The sequence below is a fragment of the Chaetura pelagica genome, unplaced genomic scaffold, assembly GCF_000747805.2.
Source record: "Chaetura pelagica isolate M959 unplaced genomic scaffold, ChaPel_1.0 scaffold1045, whole genome shotgun sequence".
In the NCBI taxonomy this organism is placed as follows: Eukaryota; Metazoa; Chordata; class Aves; order Apodiformes; family Apodidae; genus Chaetura; species Chaetura pelagica.
In genome coordinates, this window is record NW_009953420.1 from 116,946 (window position 1) to 139,640 (window position 22,695).

A 22,695-nucleotide genomic window follows, 5' to 3' on the forward strand; every position below is an offset into this window, starting at 1 on the left:
AAATGTGTACTTCCCCTTTCCCTGTTTTTGCCTTACCTTTGCTTGGGGGTCATAGGTGATATTGAGTGGATAATTTTCCTCAACATTGTTCTGAGATACAGTAACTGTCTTTATTTCCTGGGGCACTCCCAATATCTTGATTTCTTCAAATGTCAAGTTGTTTGGATCAATGTATTTGCTGTTTATAGCATCCATTTGTAGAACAGGCTGGGGGGCGGGGGGGAAAGAAAAAAAAAAAAAAAGTGATCACATTCTTATAAAAATATCTGCCAAAAATCCTTATTTGACTTTATTTTTTTCGAATCAGATCATCATACTGTAGCATAAAGTAAGCAAATACCTTCTTCATAACATCAATCATTGCCATAGTTGTTCCACACAATAATGGTGTTCTAGCTTGTATATAACATGCCTCACGTTTGTACTTCAGTTTCCTTTTTCTTTTTTTTCTTTTTTGGAGATAAAAAAAGGCTGGCACGTGCCTGTGGCAGGGCAGGTAACCTCTGCACAGCTGTGATCTCTCTGGGTTCTAACAAGTGAAGGTTCACATTCGGTTTCTCTGATAACAAAATTCCTGTTCAACTGCATTCGTTATTAGTAGATTAAGAGTCCAAAGAGCAGAACTGTACCATGGCTGTCATGTATGCCAGTGCATAACTTTCTTCTTACTCTCCATGTGAAAGTGTATGTTAATTTTTAATTCAATATCATTACAGTCAACTGATGACTTGGTTAGGAGAGTTTCAAACTCCAGTAGTAACTGAGGTTTCTTACCTACAAATGACAATATGATTATGTAACTGTATAATTCTTATAAAAAGAAATAATGAGTGCATGTGCTTCCACCTTTTATTACTTTGCTTCCCCTCCCATGTTTCTATTCATTCTCTCTCAGTTGTTGCCCTGCTGTTTCACCATGGCAAGGGAAAAAATACTTTTATTAGATCCCATTATTGTACAAATGGTTTGTTATCATATTGCTTGGATTCCTTGCCATATGGTAACTCCAGTCAATATCAAATAGAAAGACTATCTGGACTTCACTCTGCCAGAAACTGATCCTGCCAAGGCAGTGTCTGTTTTAAAAAAATGAAGAAATTAAAACTTAATCTTGAAGTAGATCCAGTGGATTCAGACAAGGTGTAGGTCTCCTTCTCACTCTTTGGAAATAGCTATATTTTTACAGTGTAAAAGATTTATTTTTTTTAATTTCCAAGATTTCACAGGTCACAAATACTATACAACTCCTTTTGGACTCTGCTTTAACTGACAATGATGCCTTGTCTTTCACTTGCTGAATAAATATTGCTGCAGAGTTTGCTATGTGAAAAAGGAATCCTTCAGATCCTTCTGTTAACTGGGAGAAGAAAAGACAAATAGCAGATTTTCATCCCAGTTAAATTCCAGTAATTTGAACATGCCTCCACCTTTGCTTTTGCTTCTCAGGAAATACAGGAGACTAAGAAGGGAGAAAAGAATGCCCTTTGAAGATACTATTGATAAAAATCAAACATGAAAATAAAATACTTACATTGGAAACTGTAAAGTCATAGTAAATGTAGGCTTTGCTGTCAACTGTACCTAAAAGGTAAAAAAAAGAAGTGACATTTGCAGTGCAGAGGGGAACAGCATTAAAAACAGGACTGTGCTACAGCTAAAGACCTATAAATTGCTAATTAGCATCATTACTGCATTCGGAGGCTGCACTGAGCAACTCAAATATTTACTAATGTTTCCTTGAGGAACTGAACTTTTTTTTTTTTTACTTTTTTTTTTCCTTAGGCCAGTCTCCCAGAACATTTAATTTTCCAACTTTATCAAAATATTCACTGAAGTCAGCGTTTCTAAAGTCTACTAATTGTTTAATTTACTGTTACTCCTTCTTAGCCTTCCTTAAATGTAGATGTATGGCTCAAAGTTCATCCATTAAAACACCCCAAATAAGCACTTTTCCTGAAAAAAATGAGAATAATAATAATCTATGGCATGGAACCATAAGAGAGGACATAACAGGCCACTGGGAAAAAGAAAAAGCAAAAGTTGAGTCAATGTCTCATTTATTTTCCAAGTATTAAAAAGAAAAATACTGTCACTGAAACAAAGTGTAAACAGTTTCCCTGAAAAGCCTGCAACCTGTAAGTCTGGGGCAGGAAATAACATCCTAAGATGTTTTATTGTTTTGTTTCTCAACTGAAGTGGGTAGAATAACAGCTCAGTTATTTTAGGCCATGACAAAGGAGTCCATACAGCTGTCACCCACACACAGAGCAACCACCCAAGGCTTCAAATATTGATGGCAGCAATAATCCCCCAAATCACAGCTGGATTTCTTAAAAGTGTCCCAAACAACCACAAAATTTTAAGGACGCAGAGGGCTGAAAGTTTTCCTGGGATGCTTAAACACCAAAAGGGATTTATAGAGATTGAATGCATAATGTAGAGGACAAGGGAGCTGTGCAATTAGGAAAGGGAGATGCACTTTGGAACCCCAAGATTTGCTTGCTTTCATGGAAGCTGAGTCAGAGCTCTGGACCTTTTACAAATGAAACAAAAAGATTGTGACTAAGGATAAAAGTAGCTTTTGGCAACTGGAAGATAAACTGGAGAAAGTGGACCTCTAAAATACCTAGAAGAAGGTGGTTAGTTGTATCAGAAGACAAATGTAAGCAAGCAGTAATTCAGATTCCACCTGTGGAAGGACACTGGTGAAATTAATTCACATGGGAAAATCTGTCATCTCCTGAACATCTGAAAATGTCTCCTGAAAACATGCTTCCATAGTTAGACACCTTCTGTATAAAATACCCCCAGTTATCACTGTCTGCAGGATCTCTGCCTAATTTGTGGGAGTTTTCATTTTTATCTCAATGGTAATATTACTTTGACTTCATTCTTATCTGTACATTCTTACTATTGCAGATTTTTCTGTTTTCTAACCTACATTTATTTCAGTGCAGCTGAGGAAAGCTCTGACAGTTTTGCCACAGCAGTCTATGGATAGAGTAGGACAGGAACTAGAGAGGATTGGGTCTACTTGAAATGCAGCAGTTTTAGCTGGCACACACAAGAAACCAAAGTCCTGAGCTCTGAATGTCATGGTTCATTGCAAATAAAGAGATAAAATCTTGAAATACAAGTCCTTAAATAACTTTCATACAAACGTGACTATTTTTTAAAAGTTCTTCAAAAGATCATTTCAGAATAACCCTTTGAACAGCTCACTGACTTCTCTAAAAAGTATATAATACAAAAGCAGCCTAAAGGATTTAAGTACCCCAAATCTTTTTTTAGTCTAATGGAAACAGGATGCCTAACTAAATCCTTGGAAATCCCACAGAAAAATCCCACAGGTCAAGATTCTTCATTTTTGAAAATTTCCTTCATCTCAAGGTTAACATGAAGAATACATCTATGGATAAATCATGGAAAGGTTCTTTCCATTGCTCTAGGATGAACTCTGCCTTCCTTAGACAGCCATGTATTCCAAAAGCATTAACTTTACTGAAAGCTGAAACCTTAAATTAGAGGTTTAACCTTAAATTAGAGGTCTTCTTTTTTCCTACTTGTATTAAGTTGCAACCTTAGTCTTACACTAGACAAAAAGGTATGTGTGTTTTAAAATTGTTTGACAGAAAAAAGCTAGTGAGGTAAATATTGTTGATGCCAGTTCATGACAAGAGGTGAGGTTGACAGGCTTTGGCATAATCATAGTGACTATCCCACAGGGAAACAAATTCTCCAGCAGCTTCACTAAAGCTTCACTAAAGGTGAGGTTGGCAACATGACAACTTGAGCCTGTACACCCTTGCTCGTGTGCTTATAGGATGCTGTGGAAACCAGATGGCATAAAAAACATTGGCTCCAATACTGTATTTTTGAGTAAAAAAAAAATAAAAAATTGGTTGTTTTCACAAGCAATTTAAATAATTTCAGAGAGTTAATAACAGTGCTAGTTTTTAATCTTCTATCAATTCTTAGTGTGAAACACTAATTACATGTGTTCTTACACCCATTGAAACTGATGAGGAGATAGTCACGTTTCCACTTGAAAGTGGTGAAAAAAAAAAGTGGTCAAGAAATAACAACTTGATTGCTCCATGTAATCATCAGGAACATTAAAATTTGTACATGTGAATGTTTTGCTAATCATGCTTATTTTACTATTATAACTGCTCACCTGTGGATTCTCCATCATCCCAGAACAAGTTCCCAGAAGCAGCTTGGTTGTCATCCAGAGCAATTATAAGTCCCATTGGATTCTTGCGACTGTGGAGAGACTCTGTCTCACATGTCTATCAAATACCTGAACAGTCTTAACAGATCCTTCATGTTACAGAAGTGACACTCAATAGGGTTGCAATACTGAGAATTGCCTTAGATTAGCCCTTGGTTGTCTTTCTTTTTCATGTAAGTGGACAAAAATACATGGCTATGTTTGTTTGCTATGCAAACAAACCTGTAATTAATCGTTGAACTTGCAACATAAGCAGTTGTGGAAGTGAGATGTGCCTCACAGTTCTACCCATATTTAAAGGGGAAAATACTGAATAGACTGGGCTGCTACTGACTGGTGAAAGTCCTCAGCTCAGCCTTGGAAAAAGGCCCAGAAAAGCATTTTTGAAGCTTACCTTGCAACTGTTGTGCTAGCTGGCTGTTGAGTAGGGTAAACATAGCCTCCTCTCAAATGGAGCCCCATTTTGTCTGCTGGCAGGTGCAGGTAAGTCCACTGTTTTCTGATGAAGATTTTTGCCCCCTTATTGACAGGGATGTAAAAGAGAACGGGCATGTTGCATTAGTCACTGCTGTGCATGGTTTCTGAAGTCCTAAGTTTCATCTTAATGTTTCCTTCTAGAAAAGCCTTGAGTTACGTGCCAATGGGCACATAAAGAAAAAACAACCCCATATCAATATGAGTAAATGCTATAAATCTACATCTCCCACTATTTGCTTTGGGCTCAGTCAATGAAGAGCAAGTTCTGTTGGGACTTTGACATTAATATAGGAATCTGATTGAACAATGTCCTTTTTTTACCCATCAAAGGGCTCATCACAGCAGCAGGAAAATTATTTGCAGAAATGAGATTAGTAAAGAATCATTGCAAACTCTCATGTATTATGATTATAATTATTCTATTTCATTTTATTTCCAAAATGGTCTTTGCTAAAGTTTCCACTCAACATCCCTTCCTGGTTTCTGCACTATATTCCTCACCTCTGTGCCTTTTTCTTGAGGCATTGACTCATGCACTTGCCCCACCACCCTTCAGCCCTCATCTCACCATTTCCTTCCTGCAGGCACTACTCAGGGACTGTCCCCAGAGCAAGGCTGACAATCTCATTTTGTTACATAGTCATTTAGAAAAATCTTCCCATTTACTTACTGTATCATACTCATACCAAACTGCATCAGGAATATATGCTCTAGTTTCATTCACGCCCTGAAAGGTGAGCAAAGAAACAACTTTAGCATTAGAAGGCAACTTGATCAAATAAACTAAACTTTCCAATAGAACTGAAGTTCACATTGAGAAAATAATTGATACTTCACTGTTTTCTTTAAGGGTTTTATGATGATGCCCAGAAAGGAAGACAGTAATCCAAGTACAATTCCTGCAAAGCCACTGGGAGACAACTGAGTCACTGCTCTACAATGCAGCAGCTCATTGCATGCAGCCCATAGTCACAATGCTTCAAATCCACAAGTATCTCCATATATCTTCTTTATTCTCACATTTTTCTGGGCTGGCATCTTTCAGAATCTTGCTTCCATTTTATGTATTAAAAAAATGTTTTGTGTGTCTTCCTGGCACATGTGTTACTGGCATTAACAATCATAATTTACAAGATTCTGCCACAGAATAAGACACAATCTATTTGTTTTCTTGTTGCATCACAGACAAACTGAAATGCAGCAAGAGAAGCTGATTTGGAAGGAAATTCAGACATGATAGAAAGTTGAGGTGAATCAGAATATGAGACAAGATGACTCTGACTCCCTAGAGGACTGGAAAATAGGAGTAGGATTTAATAGCAGAAAGTGTAAGATTCTCCATTTGAACAGTGTTAAAAATATGCTGTGGGCTCTCCCACTGGAAACAATAAATGGAAGAGGGAAAAACAACAAAAAAGAAGCAAAACCTAGGTTTGTAAGGAATCCATCAACAGCCTTAAGTCAGTAATGTGATATTCCAGTATAAAAAAAACCCCATGTTTGCACTGGAGATAACACATTATGTGTTAATGCTAATAAACATGACCCTCTGCAATCTCTTTGCCAATAGACTTTACAGGTCTGGTCAAGACAGAAGAGTTCAAACTAATATAGGTCCAGAGCAAATTTCCTGGGATCCTCAGGGAAATGGCAGAGCTTCCTTTTGCAATTCAGCTTGTTCAGCATAACAAAGGAGAAGGGACTGTGATTTCAGTAGGAAATGCACCTCCTATAGTTATAATCTTCAACCTGAAGAACATAATCTTCTCAAAACTGAACAATAAAGGCTCAAAACTGGAAGGTGGTTTCTAATCAGAACATATGAGGAGCGACAGGAATAATATAACTTGGGGACTTCATGCTGCAGTTCCCTGCCAGAGAAAAGAGCTGGAACTGGTGACTCAATGTGTCTTTCTGCCCTGTGAAGTGGTGATGAGGTAGACACCAAAACAACCAAACCTACCGGATCAAGTACAGGGGAAATAAGCAGGCCAGGACCCCATAGGAATTGCCTATCAATGCCCCAAGTCTCTTCATCAGTGTAGAACCTGGGCACAGGGGAAGAAGATAACAATAGCTGTTTTGTAATGAACTTTGCCATCAGCAGCAAGTCCAGTATTTCAGGGTATTGATTGTCCAGAATCAACCTGAAGATGAGAAGCTAAAGTCTTCCTTTAGCAAGTATTGTCTACACGTGTGAAAAGTGTGGCTGTTCATGTGTTCTTGACCCAGCTTACTCCAGATTATGCAGGGAAAGAATCATATGTTCTTATACAATTATATATATTATAAATACAATATAACTTATTAACTGACAATAACATGTCATAGCAACTATAAGAGTGACAGACACACAAATATATATATATATATGTGCAGAAACTACAGATGGTCTCTGATTATTCAGATTACTTCAAAATGGTATTTCATGAATTGGGAAGTTGTCCATATGTATTCCAATGCACATTTTAACAGACTACATCAGGGTTTTTTTCATAGTCTCTAATAATATTTAATATATCTGATTTTTTTATTCCTATTTATAAAATTATCAGAAAGGCTGATGAATAAACTTACTCATGCAAAACTGGCCGTACGACTGTGTCCCCTTGAGTATGAGCTTTATAGAAGAGTGTGTACAGATAGGGCAGCAAAGTGTAGCGAATGTTCAAGTAATACTTGGAAGTTTTCACCAAGACTGAATCAGGTCCAAATGCAGCTGGATCTTGAGACTGAAAACACATATCAGATGATTACTATCATTATCATTATCACCATAGTTACACAGAAAACACAATGTGAAACATGAAAAGTGGCTGCTGTTTCAGAGAGGTAGAAATTCCGTGATGCACATCTTCACAGCATTTGCCTTCTGCGTGGTGTGACCTTAGGTCCTACTTCTCTGGGCTCCCTGTTTTTCACTGCACACTCCTCCTTGCCCATCTGCAAGGAGGTCCCATCAGGGTTAGGCTGGGTTTCACCCTGGCGTGCAGTCAGGTGTATGCCAAAAGGCTCCCAAGAGCCAGTCTGATGGGTCACACAGCAAGGAGTGCTTGCCCTTGGTGGCGACCACAACCATGGTGATGAAACTGTTGCCAAATAAGTGTAGTCCCAAATAGATGCAATTAACTCTTATGAAACTGAGCCTCTCAGACATAAGATTTCATAAGGAGAGCTTAAGGTTCTGCTGTTTTCAAACTGGTCAGCTAGAGCATTATTATTGGTAGTCATGATTACTAGTGACACTATTAAAGGGTAGTGTAACACAAAGCGTTTTGTAAGAGACAGCAAAACTTACCATGAATCCTTCTGCATTGTGATTCCTGGAAAATGGGTAAAATGCTCCTACTTGCATCCATCGTCTGCAAAGTTCTTCTGTGGTGTTGTCAAAGAAACCACAAATATCTGCTCCAATCTTTAAATGAAACCAGAAAGTGTTGGGTGTATTTATGTCTTTCTTCTTTCAAATTCAGCTATGTTGTACACAAAGCCAAACTGTTTACTAGCTACTGCCCTCCCTGGAGATGGGTGAGGCTTGTGCAACTTGTTCTAGTGGGAAGTGTCCCTGCTCATAGCAGGGAGGTTGGAACCTGATGCTCTTTAAGGTCCCTTCCAACCTTCACCATTCTATGATTCTGTGGTTGTTCTATTTCTTCCAAACCTTTATCTTCCTGTTTGGAGCTAACGTGCACACATTAGGAAAAAATCTCAAGCATCAAACAAACTTAAATAATGGAAAGGAATTTAGCTATTTCCCTTATAAATGGATGTCTCTATGTCATTTGAAATAAGGAAAACACCAAAGTGTTTGAAGATTACTCGAAGTAACAGGTAGCTTGGGACATATAAGATTATATGTATTCACAGTTTTATGTATTTCATGTATCCACAGTTATCTCACCATACACACACAGCCTTAGTAATAAGTGGCCTAAACCAAAAATTAATAATTAGAAAAAAAATGTTAAAACCAAATTACTAAAGGGGATTAATTTGGAGCTGAAAATGTAAGAAATCTAAATAGTGATTGATGAGATAATCTGTTATAACAGAGGCAGAGTTACTGATTCTCTATGTTTTTTAAGGATGGCACAAACTAATGTCATACATAAGGAAATCCAAAGAGGTTAAACTCCAGCATTCCAGGTATTGCCCATCTTAGATGTTCCCATGTTGCTGCATTATCTCCCAGCCAGTGTCCTGTGTGCTTTCCTGATCCAACAAAAGTAGACCTTGAAATAATGAAGCTTCTTTTTCCAGGAAACACTGTCTGGATGGCTCTTAAAAGGAAATGAGACTCGAATTATGTGAAGAAAAAAAGGAACTCTGACATCAATAGTTTTATATAAGACAGAATTTTCCTGGCTGATACACAACAATTTCTCATCCCAGAGATATGGACTTCTTTACAGTTCACCAGGTGTCTTTTAGCAAAGTTCAAGACATTAGTTTTAAAAAGTCTTTCAATCTAGCTTTGATAACCAAGGTGTGGCTTTTACTGCCAGCTTTAGTTAGTAGGTTTTGCCTCAGTTGCATTGGCTTAAATGCAACGCAGGATTTTCCAGGAACTGGGTTCCTTTAGAACTGAAATCTCTTGCTGTTTTGGAAAATACAGACCATTTACTGTTCTGAAACCTTTTTGTAAAGATTTTAGGATGCATTCCTTACTTCTGTGTTGATATGGCCATAGAATATCCATAAAGACTGTGGACATCATAATGCTTCCCCCACTTCTGCTGTGCATCCATACAAAGCGTCTTGGAAAACATGAGCCTGTCGACAATATCTTCAATAAAGAAATTAAAATATCACTTTTAAAGTACATTTTAATTAAGAATATTTCTAATTTTTAACTTACAGCACATTCCTGACATTGAAGCCCTTTTTTTAGTGTTTGCACTGAGGCCATAGTGCTACCACTACAAAAATAAAAATGTTACTCTTGGCTGTTGGTTCAATTAATCTTTGCTCTGTGACCTTTCCTACTGTTAAGCTTTCTACCCATGCAAGGAATAACTGAGAATTGGACTCTACATTTCTGAATTAACTGACAACACTTACTTAAACCTACTACTTAATACAAACTATGAAGTCAATTTTAGTTCTGCATCAATCTCAAAAACTGCTGATAGTGAAAGAAGATCATTACATTACCAGACATAATAAAGGCAATGATGATATTCAGTAGTAACTTGAAAAGGGGAAAAAAATCAGCTATATACACCATACCTTTGACAAGGGCTAAAGTATGCTGGCATTTTCTGTCAATGGTAATGTTCAGACCCCACCCATAAGAACTACACTAAAATCACTTTGCATCCCTGTAGTCAAATGCATAGTAATGCATCCATTTTTTGATATTTTGCTTTCTGGTTAAAGCAGATGGACTTACTGGGAGTGAATGGAGGATAGTTTAAGTCATTCTTTGAACATCCCTTTACTGAACCTTGAACGAAGTTGGATACTTCATTCATATCCTGAAAAGATAAGATGCAGAATGTAATAAAATGTCCCCAATTATGTTTTTCTAACAAAGTCTTACATTCTGTTCTCCCACCCTGTAAGGAATATGTGAATAGAACTTGTACCACGCAATTAGGCAAGAATGATACAACTTCAGATACTGATCTAGCCCATTCCTGCATGAATACAGGTCTCAGTGTTGGACAGACCTCTATATGCAGGTGAGCATCATGTCACAAAAGCTATATCTTGTCCCTCCACAGAAAGAAATTGCAAGAGGTGCTCGAGTGTATTGTCCCTATCTATAACCAACTCCACACATCTCTCAAGGAAAAGTGTATTTGGTGGAGTGTCTGTGGAGAGACCTGCAGAACCATCAAGTCTACAATGTTCCCTTCTGTCAAAACACACAAGGTGACTAGATATTCTTAAACATCTCCTTCATAATACTTTCCAGGCCACTACATTTTAAAATTTTTGCTGTCCCCTTCCACAAATACTTTATTTGGTAGTGACGTAAATGTATCTCTGTGTGCATCCCTGAACCTGCTGCAGGAGATGCATGGAAGAGAGCAAATTCATCATGGAGGCACTGCAGTCTGGTAGCCAATTTGCTTAAATCTCTGTCAGAGAGCTGTGCAATCTTACACTTCATAGCTTGACTTGATGGAACCAGAGAGTTGGCAAAAATAAGTGAGAAAAAGTGGTTCTATCACATAGCAGCTGAACGGTTGTATTTTGCCATACAGGTTAATGTAAAATTGTTACAATTTTTTTTAAAGTATGGCAAAATATTCAGTAGATTCTTGTTTTCTTTCAAAAGATTTATTTAAGTAAAAGGAAGTAGGAAAAAAATACAAAAATCATAAAGTGAAGAAGGTATTGAGACAGGGATTGAGAAGTTTAAGTACAGAATTCCTTCAGGTACAGACTTTCAGAAGCTTTATTACAGGTTATTCCTTTAAAAAACAAATCCAGTCAGTCCAAATATTCTTAACCTCAGCTCATTTCCATGAACTGCACCTAAAATCCACTATGCAAGACTGTTTTAGTTCTTTTGTGGAAGAATTTTTGAATGGACGTTTATTTTTCCAAATCCTTGTCTGGAATAGCAATTGCGTATTCACTAACTGGAAATTCCATAAGCTACTGGGAGCACAGACACAGATCATATATATTATACTCAGAATCCAGACTCTGTTTAGCACACATTCACAGACCAGGCATGCAGGTCTCCAAACATTGCCATTCTGAGCACAGGAGTGTGCTGGCATTTGCCTCTAGCAGTGGTTCATCAATTGAAGCATTTTAAAGTGTCACTGAATATTCAAAAAACAGCATGTGGATCATTTAAGTGTCACAATTAATTCTTCAAATTAAAATTTAACATTCAAATATGAATTGCAAATTCAACACCAGAAGACACACACATCCTGCACTGATTCCAGATTAGTAATAGTAAACATTCCTTTCAAATTCAATTCAAATTGAATTTGATAAACATCTATCCTTGCCTATTTTTTTTTTTCTAAATAAAAATAAAGAAGGAAGTTCTGAATGACTTACAATCCAGATCCCATCATAAGGCACTATGTCATAGAACCGTTTGCACTCATCCACCCACCAGGTAGTGCACTCTGGGTTGGTGAAGTCTGGAAAAACAGTTTCCCCTGGCCACACCTGCAGTATTAAAAGGGAAATATTAATTAATATTAAAAAGAGTTCACAGGAACATAGAACAGCCCAAGTTGGAAGGGATCTTGAAAGATCATCTGGTCCCACCTTTCATGGGAAAGGGAACTTAGATGAGTCTGCACCCTGTCTAATTGCATCTTGAAAACCTCCAGTGACAGGGACTCTACCACACCCCTGGGCGGGTGTTTCCAGTGACTGATTGTTCTCACTGTAAAAAAGGTGTAACTTCTACATATGCCTCTTGTAGTTCCCATGTGGCTCCATGTGAAGAGAGAACCTCTGTCCTCTTTGTAGCCACTCCTTAAATACTGGAATACTGTGATGAAGCCCCACAACTCCCCTGAGCCTTCTCTAGGGAGAAAAGACCTCACTCCTTCAGTCTTTCCTATTAGAGCAGGTTCTCCAGCCCTCTGACCATCTTCATGGCCTCCTTTGGATCCTCTCCAGTCTGTCTGCATCTTTTTTGAATTGTGGGGACCAGAACTGGACAAAGTACTCCAGGGGCAGCCTGACAAGCCCTGAAAAGAGCGGGATGATTAAACATCTGTCAATGCTAGTAATGCCCCTGGGGTTGAAGCCCAGGATCCAATTTGCCTTTGATGCTGCAGCAGCAAACTGTTGACTCATGTTCAGGCTGTTGTCCACCAGGACACTCCTACTGAGCCACTGAAGGCAGTGCTAACCTAGTGCTCTGATGAAGACTTTTGAATGACAAACAGCTAGAGTGACAATAGCTTGCCTGGAGTAAGAAGGCAGAAAGAATATTAATTTCTTAACTTCAGAGTTTCCAATTGCTTCTCTTTAAAGTCATACAAGAACACCATACAAGGAACAATACACAACAGAAAAATATCTCCATTTAAGTTAAAGTTGTAAATTGAAAGGATAATGTGGGAGGTGGCTTTTCAGTCAATACTGACAATCAATAGGAGCTGGCTGATGAATTGTCCCCTGACCCTTCAAACTGCCTTAGTTTAGGAAAATAAAATAATCAAGGAAGGTTGAGAGGTATCCCCATCCTAAGACCTTATCAACTTTTTCTCATTGGCAGGTAACTTTACTGAAAGAAGCAACTTAGGAGAGTTTAATGGCAGCTCCCTGACCCAAATTAAAACATAAGAGGGACAACAAACCAAGTTCAAACTCATAAAAACTTGATTACCTCCCCAACTAATGTTGTCACTCCATCTGATTCGTTAACCCAGACTTTTTTGTTCGTTCCCCTGATGTAGCTTCCATAGAGGTTACCATCAACCAGTTTTTCTGTGCTGATAGCAGGATCCTGAGAAAAGATTAGAAAACAAAGACCACAAAAAACTTAGGCAACGAATGTAATAATAGCACAGAATAAGTAAAGTATAATAATAGCTATGATAGTATTTACAAGGGAAAAAGAAAAAGTTATATGCTTACCAATATAATAATATATTTTTGTCCATGGTCATGCATATCAGATGCAAAATTAGGGAGATCCTGAAACGCCACTTTGTCATAAGTAAAATCTTTCTTTTTCTCCATATAGTCAATATCAGTGATCTGAGCATCCTGAAAGAGAAGGGAGTCCAGCTCTAACAGGAGAAGTGCTAGGTAAAGATTTTGTGTGTTAGTCTAACATAATTTCTTCTGACAATTCCCATATGTCATCTAGTGAATTTACTGTTGGGACTTTACTGCAGCCTGGCACAAAGTGTGTTGTCAGGACCTCTTGCAAACAATGTGCATCTCTCCTTATACTTACACTTTTAATGGTACTGACAAATCTTTTGTGCCTAAAAAGAGTTGCATTAACATTAACAGAATTTAAATTAATGTGTATATTATTTGCCCTTCAAATAGCCTCTAGACATGTGGCTGTTTTATTGCCTGACTTCAAGAGCTATCCCCTTAAATCCAAACATTTCTTCCTCAACTCTTAGCTCAACATGAGGGTATTTTTATTCAATTTAAGCCATCAGACTAAAGTAATCTAAAATTTAATTTTAAATGTTAATTGTACTTTACTTGGCTGTCAATTAAGAATAATATATGGTTCCATAACTGTCTACAGGACACTTAAAAAATAAATCCATGGAGTAAGTAACATGATAAAAGCATATATTTGGGAAGTATAACTGAAAAAAATGTTACAATAAGGTGCTCAAATAAAACTTACTGTAATTAAGCTACACCATATCCCACATTCTACTAATTGGTATACTATTAAAATGCACAAAGACGTTTAACACCAGAAGCCTGTGAGTTAGGAAGGTACTAATTTAAACTGATGTGAAATGAACCAGCTGCAGAACACCATGGTCAGGATCTCTGGGTCATTTCTGCTGCAGAGCTCTGCCCTCCTCAAGCTCCATACTTACATAGGGGAGTCCAACCGCCCTGTTCCTCTTCACAACTCTCTTCACCTCTTCCAGAGACCCGTAATTCCAGCGGCTGAGCTGGAAGCCCAGGCTCCAGTAGGAAGGCAATAGTGGTAGTCCCACGAACTGCAAGTTGAGAGTAATGTTACTCTATGATCTTTCACATTTAAGAAACACAAATATTCTGGGATAATGCCCATTCCTTAAAGTGTCAGTGAAACCTAAGCAGATCTCAAGAAGTACAAAAGATACCAAACATAGCTTATGACTGAACGATGAGATACTTGTAAGCACATTATCCCACAATATTGCCATATGAACAGGAATTTGTCCTTATAACAAGAGTATGCCTCAGCAAGGAAAGGTAAGTTATTCTATGTAGACCATCTCTAGCTGAAATGATCACTGTGAAAATGTCAGGCCATACAGAGAAATTAATTTAGCAGCTGCAGGCCTTCTGGGCCTTGAGCTGCTGCATGTTGTCTGCTCCAGCACCTGCAGCAAAAGTAGTGCTTTGGTTTCAGCTACCCATAACAGGCCAGCTAAGAACATCCACACAGCTGAACTCCAGTCAGCTATTACTGATGACAGCAGTCCCTTGAGGGACACTCTAACGGCCATTATTAGTTAAATATATACTGAGTCATAGTCTCAGTTAATAGATAGCATAGTGAAGACATACTGTCATGAAGAGGCAGAAAAAAACTCATCACAAAAATCCCAAGCCCTTTGAAAAATACATTATCTCTCTAGCTAAAGGTACCTTCAAGTACTCCTGGACTACTTCCTCTGGAGTGTTCCCCAAGAAGACATAGAAATCAAGGATCCCACCAATGGTTCTGTAGGTCACTGCTGGAGCAGGCTGCACTGCAAACTCTGCCGGGCATGAGAGCACAAAACCAGCTCTGAATCCATGCTAAAGTAACTGTGGAGTTTTCTAAATGATTGTTAGAAAATATACTTAAGAAAAAAGCATACAATAAAATACCTAAGGAACCCAAATCCATTAGTTGAACTGGTAATGAAGGGGAAATGTAGTCAGATGACTCCTTTAAATGTCCATATTGCCATTACATTACAGCCTACAGAGAATCAGAAGAAATCCAATGGCTTAACCTTTTATCTTTTTTTAGTACTGCTTTCCAGCCACAAGAGATGGGAAGAGCTCTGCAAAGCACACATGCACACATACTTTTCTAAAGAGACTAACGGGCATTTACTTTCAAATATTTTTCACTCCAAACTTAGGCTCAGATTCCAGTGTCCTGCACATTTGCAGAAGCTTTGGCTGGGTTTATGACCCTCTGGTTTCCAGCACAGCCTTCATGTTAACTGTGAGCTACTTACTGCTTAGGTTGTGTGCACTACACTAAAGTTTTGATTCTAGTCCCACAAGTAATTAAAAAAGATATTTAACTGCAGTGTTCAGAGCTACAGAGAAAGCTTTCTTACCCATGGCATTGCTGTTCATTAGGAAAACACCAAAGGAGGCTCCAGTCTTGTCTTCCAAACACAGGAAGAAAGTTTGAACTCCATATAAGTTATGCATTGCCTTAAAGGAGAAAAAGAAAAACTAAGCTGGGTAAAATCTAAGGAGCACTTATATGTTCTGGGATCTTTCAAAATACATCACAGGAAGAACCTGAATCTTCTCAAAATAGAGCAACAACAAAAATGAAAATCCTGACACTTTCCTACAGCTCCATTTGCTCTTTCCTGGCATCTTTCTCCTTTATGGGAACATTTTGCATTAAAACATAAGTTGCTCCAAATATATAGATAACAGAAGCAAGCAGCTATGATGAATCTCCAGGCAAGTCTGCATATACTGCAGTGCTATTTCTGTCTAATATATGTGCACATCAAGTGAACAATAGAACTTGAAGGGTGTTTTCATCACCTTTCACCACAGATTAGATTTTCCATCTAATTTTACAAATTTAGATTTTTACATCTCACCTGTAGTTCTATTAATCCTGTAAGGTAATCATTTTTATGTCTAATCTATGGAAATAAGAGAGTGCCTTGCTTCTTTTTAATCTCCCTTCTAATGTGTTTTTGTTTCCCCCCCCTATTATTATTAGCAACAAAAACCTTAAAAATTAAAAAAATAATAAAAATAAAATGTTGCAATAGCTGTGCTTCTTCCCTTGCAAAAGATAACTGAGAACAAATTAATGAACTTGAGCAACTTGAAATTAGCCTAACTTGGTTCTGTTCACTGTTAGTTTAATGACTCTATGCTCCACAGAGCCATTCAGGTAAGAACTATCTGCAGATCAGAGAAGATAGTGAGAAGGTGTCTCAAGGTAAGGGACAAATTCCAAGTTATTAACTGATTACATATAGTGGTGTCACACCCTAGTTTCTGTTACTATAGCTCCTGTTTTAGTAAAACACTGAAGTAGGCTGTCAAAGGAAACCCTGTGGGTAGTTGCTTTATGAAAGTAAGGTAATAGCAATACTCTCAGAGTTATTGATAAATTAATGCCCTTGGAAGCGTTTTGGAAAGAGACACCCATACAGACTATAAAAAACAACTGTTAAAGAGAACTTTTCCATAATTTGCCCAGATATAAGGATGTTCACTGCAGCACATGTCATCTCTACTGAATGCTGCACACAGCAATGCATTAGGATATATTGTCACTTATTTTCTTTATCAGTAGCAACTGAAGACTCATATATTAATGTTTATCAACTGGTTTTCAACTGCACATCAACACAAAAATCAAAATATTTGTAAAAAGCTATTCCTCAAGGAACTCTGATCAGTACCACCTGGCTCTTAGCAACAACATGCAGTGCCTAGCAAATCTCTGGGGAAAAGAGAGTTCTTATTAATGTGTCTACTGCATCAATAGCTGGGATTCCAGAAGTTATCTGCAACAGCGAAGCTCAATCAAACCAGTCCTTACTCCAGAGGGGCCAAGATCCTTGCTGAACATGGGCCAGGTTTTCCAGTTCACATCGTGCTGGTACTGCTTATGCACGTGCTCTCCCACACCATAAATGTTCTTGCTGGGAAGTTTGATGGACAGCTGTAAAAACTGGTCAGCATACTGAAGAGGTCCAATAGTAGTATCAAACCTGTTGGGAGAATTAAAAAAAAAAAAAAAAAAAAAAAAGAAAGAAAGATTTTACCAAGAATTGTTGCCATAATTGTTTCTACTTCTTTCAGTCAGAGCTGGGTGGCAGGTTGGTGTCTCCACCCAGAGATCTGAAGGAGAATGAGATGGGAATGGTGTAGGGCTGGAGCACAGCAACATTTGCCCTCCCTCTTCCACCACAGCTTCCCACTGTGCAGCTGTTGCCCTGGCTCCTGAATGGTCACTCACAGGAATGGGGCAGAAGGAAGATTTCCATGCGTGGGCAGAAACACAATAATAATCCACTCCATCACATTCTGCAAACCAACTGCAGCTTTGGTTTGCTGACAAAAATGAACAAAACCCACTCTTGAGTGCTGCTGGGCCAGTCACTACCAGGAATGACAGACTATGGCCACATGCTCTCAAATAAACTGGGTGTAGATGAGGACAGATTAAAGTGATAGTGTGACCCTCAGCATGGTTCAGACATTCAGTTTCTGTCTGATGGCTTCCATGTCTCCTGTGGAAAATTCTGCATCAAACAACTGGTGAGCTTTTTAAGGAATGTGAAGTTGGTGGTGTTGAACATATATACAGAGACTACTATGTATATCTGTACAAACAGAACAAGCCAGAGATCAATATTCCTCCTTTACATCTATATGCAAAACACACAGTAAAAGTAAATTCATTAATAACATTTCTTCTGTGAACTTAATTTTGTACCCTTCAGCACTGCTTTTCATCACAGACAATTCCAGTTTCAAATAAAGATTATGAGAACTTTAAATACTTAGGCAAAACCTACTTCCAGTCCTTATTCCTATGGGAAGCACTCAGCAACTGTTTGGAAACTGGAGCAGAGCTGACAGAGAGCAGGAGGCAATGGGCTCAGAGCAGCGGGCTCACTCATGCACTCTCCTTCCTTTAGCTCTGCTGAGCTGTCACAGTGCACCAGGCTCTAGACTCCTTTGACTCAAGGCTTCAGGCTGTGACCCCACCTTTGGTCCCCGATGGTCCAACAAAGTTTCATGGTGCATCTTATGTACCCTCCCTCCTGATGAATGGAGGGGACCATCCATAGGGATCTTCTTCTACAGCCAGACATGTGCCCACAACACTGTCAAAATGTGGTCATTTTCGATTGTGTGACAAGAATGGTGGGATTTTGGTCGTGTTTATCTTAGCAAGACAATTAAATGTCTCCCTAAGAAGCAAAGTGCACAGGAAACGTGGAACTACTTTGCATTTTCTGAGCATCACCAAATATCACCCCAGGTAAGGGTCCCCCACAACTCATGGAATCAATCCAAGAATTAAACTTAATTATTTTTATATTTTAGAATGCTCATTTTTCACTTTCATTCCTCTAAGATGTGAAACACTTCCAACTGGAAAATGTATCATAATTGACCCCCATCCAGCATCTGCTTAACTTTCTGTCAGTTACCCCTTTTCACATGAAAAAATCATAAATAGAAAGAAATTGTGTGTTACACCAGATTTAAAGCAGAGAGCAATTGGGATGAGGCTCATTCTAAGATTTGACGGTTATCTTGAGCTTCATTAAACCAAGAGCTTAGAGGGATCCGCAGAAACTCAGTCTTTCCCTGAAAGCCAAGAAAATAACTTACTTTGAGACAGTAAAGTACTTCAAGCAAAAAAAAACAACAAACAAACAGGAGAGTTTGGGCTTGCTACAGTTTTAATCTGCTCAATTATCTTTTCTCCTTTCAAAAAAAAAGTTAAAAATGCAAAGACTTCAGAGGGACTCAGAGGTAAATCCTATCCTACCCTCATCTGATGTATTCTGTCCAGTTTTAATGATTCAAGGACTATCTTGCCCATCTGCTCACAAACTGTACTGAAACCTGCTTTCTTAGCAGAGGGAAAGTCTGTATTTCCAGTCAAATTATGGCAGCCTTCCTGGGGGCCTTGCAAAGGAGGGTGATCAAAGGTCAGTCACACCTCTGACTCTCTTGGGGGCTCAAGTGCAACAAAGGACAAAGGAAGGTCACAGGCCTGAGAACCCTCTGGATAATTGGGATTGTTGTCATGAACTCTAATAACACACTGATCCTCACTCTTCCAGAGAGCTCTCCCTTTGGTTTGGTTGCTCAAGAGTTGGGGAAAAGCACTCACCTTCTGTGAACCAATTTGGCAAGGATTTCTCTCTGAGGGGCTGCCCTGATCCCAAGCTAACAGCAGCTTTCTCTGAGATACCCAAACTCAGAGTTCAGCAGCACTGTCATGCTTTTTCTTTAGAGACAGAAAATGCAACCACTTCCATCAAATTAAGCACAAGCCCAAGGAAAATACAGACAACCTTCCAGAGCACTGTTTCAGCATGGTTCTGTTGCACTAGGTTCCTTATTTCCCCTCCATACACCTATTTCATCAGTCACACACAACTGAATACCAAGTCCATCTTTTGTGTTCTCTCTAATTGCAAATCAATCATTATAGAGGATTCCAAGCAAGAAAACAACACTAATAAGAGCACAAAAGTAATAGCTAATTAATTAAACCTGAAGCCCTGAGAATCCAGCTGGCCTAGCACTCTGACAGGTAATCATTCCTGGACTGATTTAATAAGCATGTTGATCCTGACACTTCCCCCTACTGAAGGGCCTTAGAACCATGCTGTTAAGTTCATAGGTTTTATTTATTTATTTATTTATTTATGTATTGTACCTAAATTGTATAAAAGCATTAGATGTGCAAGTATGTAAAATATTTCACTTACATTATTGCATGACCAGCTAGTAAGTGGCTTGCACCACCTATCCTTGGATAACCATAGGTCTAAAGGGCATCCTGGTTTTGGTGATTCAGAGCTTCAGCATGATTAGGACAAATAAGATAAAAGACACAATGAAGAGTGTTCCCATGTGATTTCAGACACTGACAAGGAGTCCTTCAGGTAATAAAAATGCCATGAATTGACAGAATAAAGTAGCTGTAAAGATTTCCTTAGTATTTAGGGAAAGTGAACTGAGACCCTTTTAGACAGAGCTTTACATATCACAGACTTTCCAAAGGCCTCACAAGAGTCACAAGAAGAGAAGAATAAGATTACATGTGGAAAGGGGCATCCTGAACATACACTGCTTGCTTGGTAACCTGGCTTTCAGTGTTAGTAACATCTGTGTCAGTCAGAAGTGTCACCAATGTCACTTACAGCACTCTGCCGTTGCTCACTCTGGTCACCACGATGCCAAAGGGGTTGGGCTTCACCTCCACTTTATACTTGAGATCAGAGGCTGCAGATCCAGTGAAAGGTTTCACATGCTCATGGGGGACTTCAAATCGCTCTTTATTAGGATCAGTGATCTGCATATATTCAAACAACAGAAGTGTTGGGCCTTCAAAAATACTGTCTAATTAAAAAAATTTCCAGCATTAACCTATGGTTCTGACTTAGACATTCCCACCCCTATCCCAGTCTCCTCTTCTGCCTACGTTGTTACTCACACTTTCAACTTTCATCACTCATTTCAGCCATTTCCCTCATAATACCTGACCCTGTGTTTCCCTGGCTCACCAGAACCCACCACAAGAGGAAGGTCTCCTCCAGAAGAAGCCCTGCTCAACTCCAGAACTCATTGATACCCCACATTCATGGGACTGTTGAAATTACCAGAGAAAACAGAAATAATTGAAAGAGCTAATGGTGTCTGTCAAAATGATTAAAAGACATGGCCAGGCCATAAATAAAAAGTAAGTAAATATATTTCAGTGATTTTTAAGGCAGAAATCCCACTGTGCTAAACCCTTGGTAACCTGATGCACTGCAACAGCATAGAGGGCTGAGCACTTCAGTGGGAGTCATGAGAATGCATCAGAGGGATTAATCCAGCCCTCCTAACCTCACTGCCCAGTAACACTCAGCCTAAAACCTTGCACAGAACATGAGCCTTCCACCAGCAGAGACAAAAAATGAACCTTGAAGTGGAAGCGATTTGGTGTCTGATACTCTGCTGTGAGGAGGACGGTGTTGACATCATTTCCAAAGAGGGTAGGTGATGGCAGCCTGGTTAATGTGGTCTCAAATCCTTGTGAAAAAAAACACATGTTGCAATATTACCATGTTGAACTGGACATGGGCATGTGCATAAATTGGGAAACTCAGCCTGCAGCTTACCTGCCTGAGTTGTTCTTGTTGACCCATCCACTTTGTATCCATGGTTTGAAGAGAAAAAACACCAGGGTACACTGGTATCACTCTGGGGACTCCAGCAGCAGCCACGCTGTTTGCAGGTGCTCTGATTTAAGGACATGAGGAGCATAAATTAGTTGATTTTACACAAATGAATCCTCTGTATTAAAACATTTACAGTGCATATGGAGTGTATTTTACCCCAAGCCCCAGAAATCTTAGTAACATCTGCAATCAGATCAACTCCTTTTCTGAAACTCTATTGAGTGAATTTAATGATACAGAAAACACTAAATAGAAAGCATATTCTTCTGGATTCAGACTAGAAACTTGCTTATTAGGCATTCACTTTTCCTTAATACCACAAAATCCATAGGCAAAAATTAACGTTTAAAAAAATATATATTATTGAAACATTTGAGCTGTGACAGATGCAGTACAGTCTGACCAAAAGGCACACACTGGAGAGAAAAATTATAGTTGGCTTAACATCTGGTAAACATCTCATTAAACATCCACGTATGCACAAGTCATCATTATAATATGTATAACATGTACATTTTAATGTAATTTTGCAATATCAGAAATGTTCAGATTGTTTCTACAGAACCTCAGGTTGAGATAAATAAACCTTTTTCCAAAAAATCCCAAGCAAACAAACCTGTTGTTCAAAGCATGTATTTCATTGTAGTGGCATCAACCTTTACACAACCTTTCAGCAGTCCAATAAGCTGCAGTACCTTTGCTTTGCTGTTACAAATTAACGTGAGTTTTATGTTTGAAGATAAGATTTGGGTAGCACATCACTTCAGTTTTCTCACATTAAAAACCCAACCCATGAGTTAGGGCAAAGGGCAGTAGCAATACAAGCTCCACTGAGAGCAAAGGGCAGTGTTCAGAAGTGATCCTTGGTCTCCAAATCCAGCATGAAGATCTTCAAGACCTTCCCCTCTACCTACCCACTAAGAGAAGCTGTTCTGCCTTCACCTGATTGTGCTCAAATGGTTTTGGTGTTTGTGCCATGCTTATTTAAAATATTCTGCAGCTTGAAACAGATGGAGATGGTCTGAAAAACTCTGTTGCTGCTGTCCTTGGTGGCCCTTAGTCTTGAGTTATAGAGACCAACCTGATTAGTGCATGTCAAATGCCTTTCTCAGCCTCTGAAAGGAGCAAAGATAAGCCAGATCCAGGCCAGAAATCATGCAGGGGAATATCCTAAAT

The 22,695-nt window shown here is 38.7% G+C and overlaps 1 protein-coding gene across 1 annotated transcript in view; it reads right to left on the reverse strand.

Moving 5' to 3' along the window:
• Positions 1–22,695, reverse strand: part of LOC104389475 (maltase-glucoamylase, intestinal-like) — a gene marked incomplete at its 3' end in the record, with an annotated part of 47,275 nt that overhangs the window by 20,703 nt on the left and 3,877 nt on the right. Inside the window, exons 3-23 of the mRNA XM_009998473.1 lie at positions 21,460–21,580; positions 21,261–21,370; positions 20,497–20,648; positions 17,142–17,313; positions 15,676–15,775; positions 14,987–15,099; positions 14,224–14,349; positions 13,283–13,414; positions 13,032–13,151; positions 11,741–11,854; positions 10,104–10,188; positions 9,380–9,497; positions 8,820–8,991; positions 8,010–8,126; positions 7,289–7,443; positions 6,675–6,759; positions 5,382–5,438; positions 4,629–4,753; positions 4,178–4,266; positions 1,532–1,581; positions 37–207 (exon numbers count right to left, since the gene is read on the reverse strand). Coding sequence (XP_009996775.1) covers positions 37–207; positions 1,532–1,581; positions 4,178–4,266; positions 4,629–4,753; positions 5,382–5,438; positions 6,675–6,759; positions 7,289–7,443; positions 8,010–8,126; positions 8,820–8,991; positions 9,380–9,497; positions 10,104–10,188; positions 11,741–11,854; positions 13,032–13,151; positions 13,283–13,414; positions 14,224–14,349; positions 14,987–15,099; positions 15,676–15,775; positions 17,142–17,313; positions 20,497–20,648; positions 21,261–21,370; positions 21,460–21,580 — 2,484 coding nt within the window. The remainder of the gene's footprint in view (positions 1–36; positions 208–1,531; positions 1,582–4,177; positions 4,267–4,628; positions 4,754–5,381; positions 5,439–6,674; positions 6,760–7,288; positions 7,444–8,009; positions 8,127–8,819; positions 8,992–9,379; positions 9,498–10,103; positions 10,189–11,740; positions 11,855–13,031; positions 13,152–13,282; positions 13,415–14,223; positions 14,350–14,986; positions 15,100–15,675; positions 15,776–17,141; positions 17,314–20,496; positions 20,649–21,260; positions 21,371–21,459; positions 21,581–22,695) is intronic.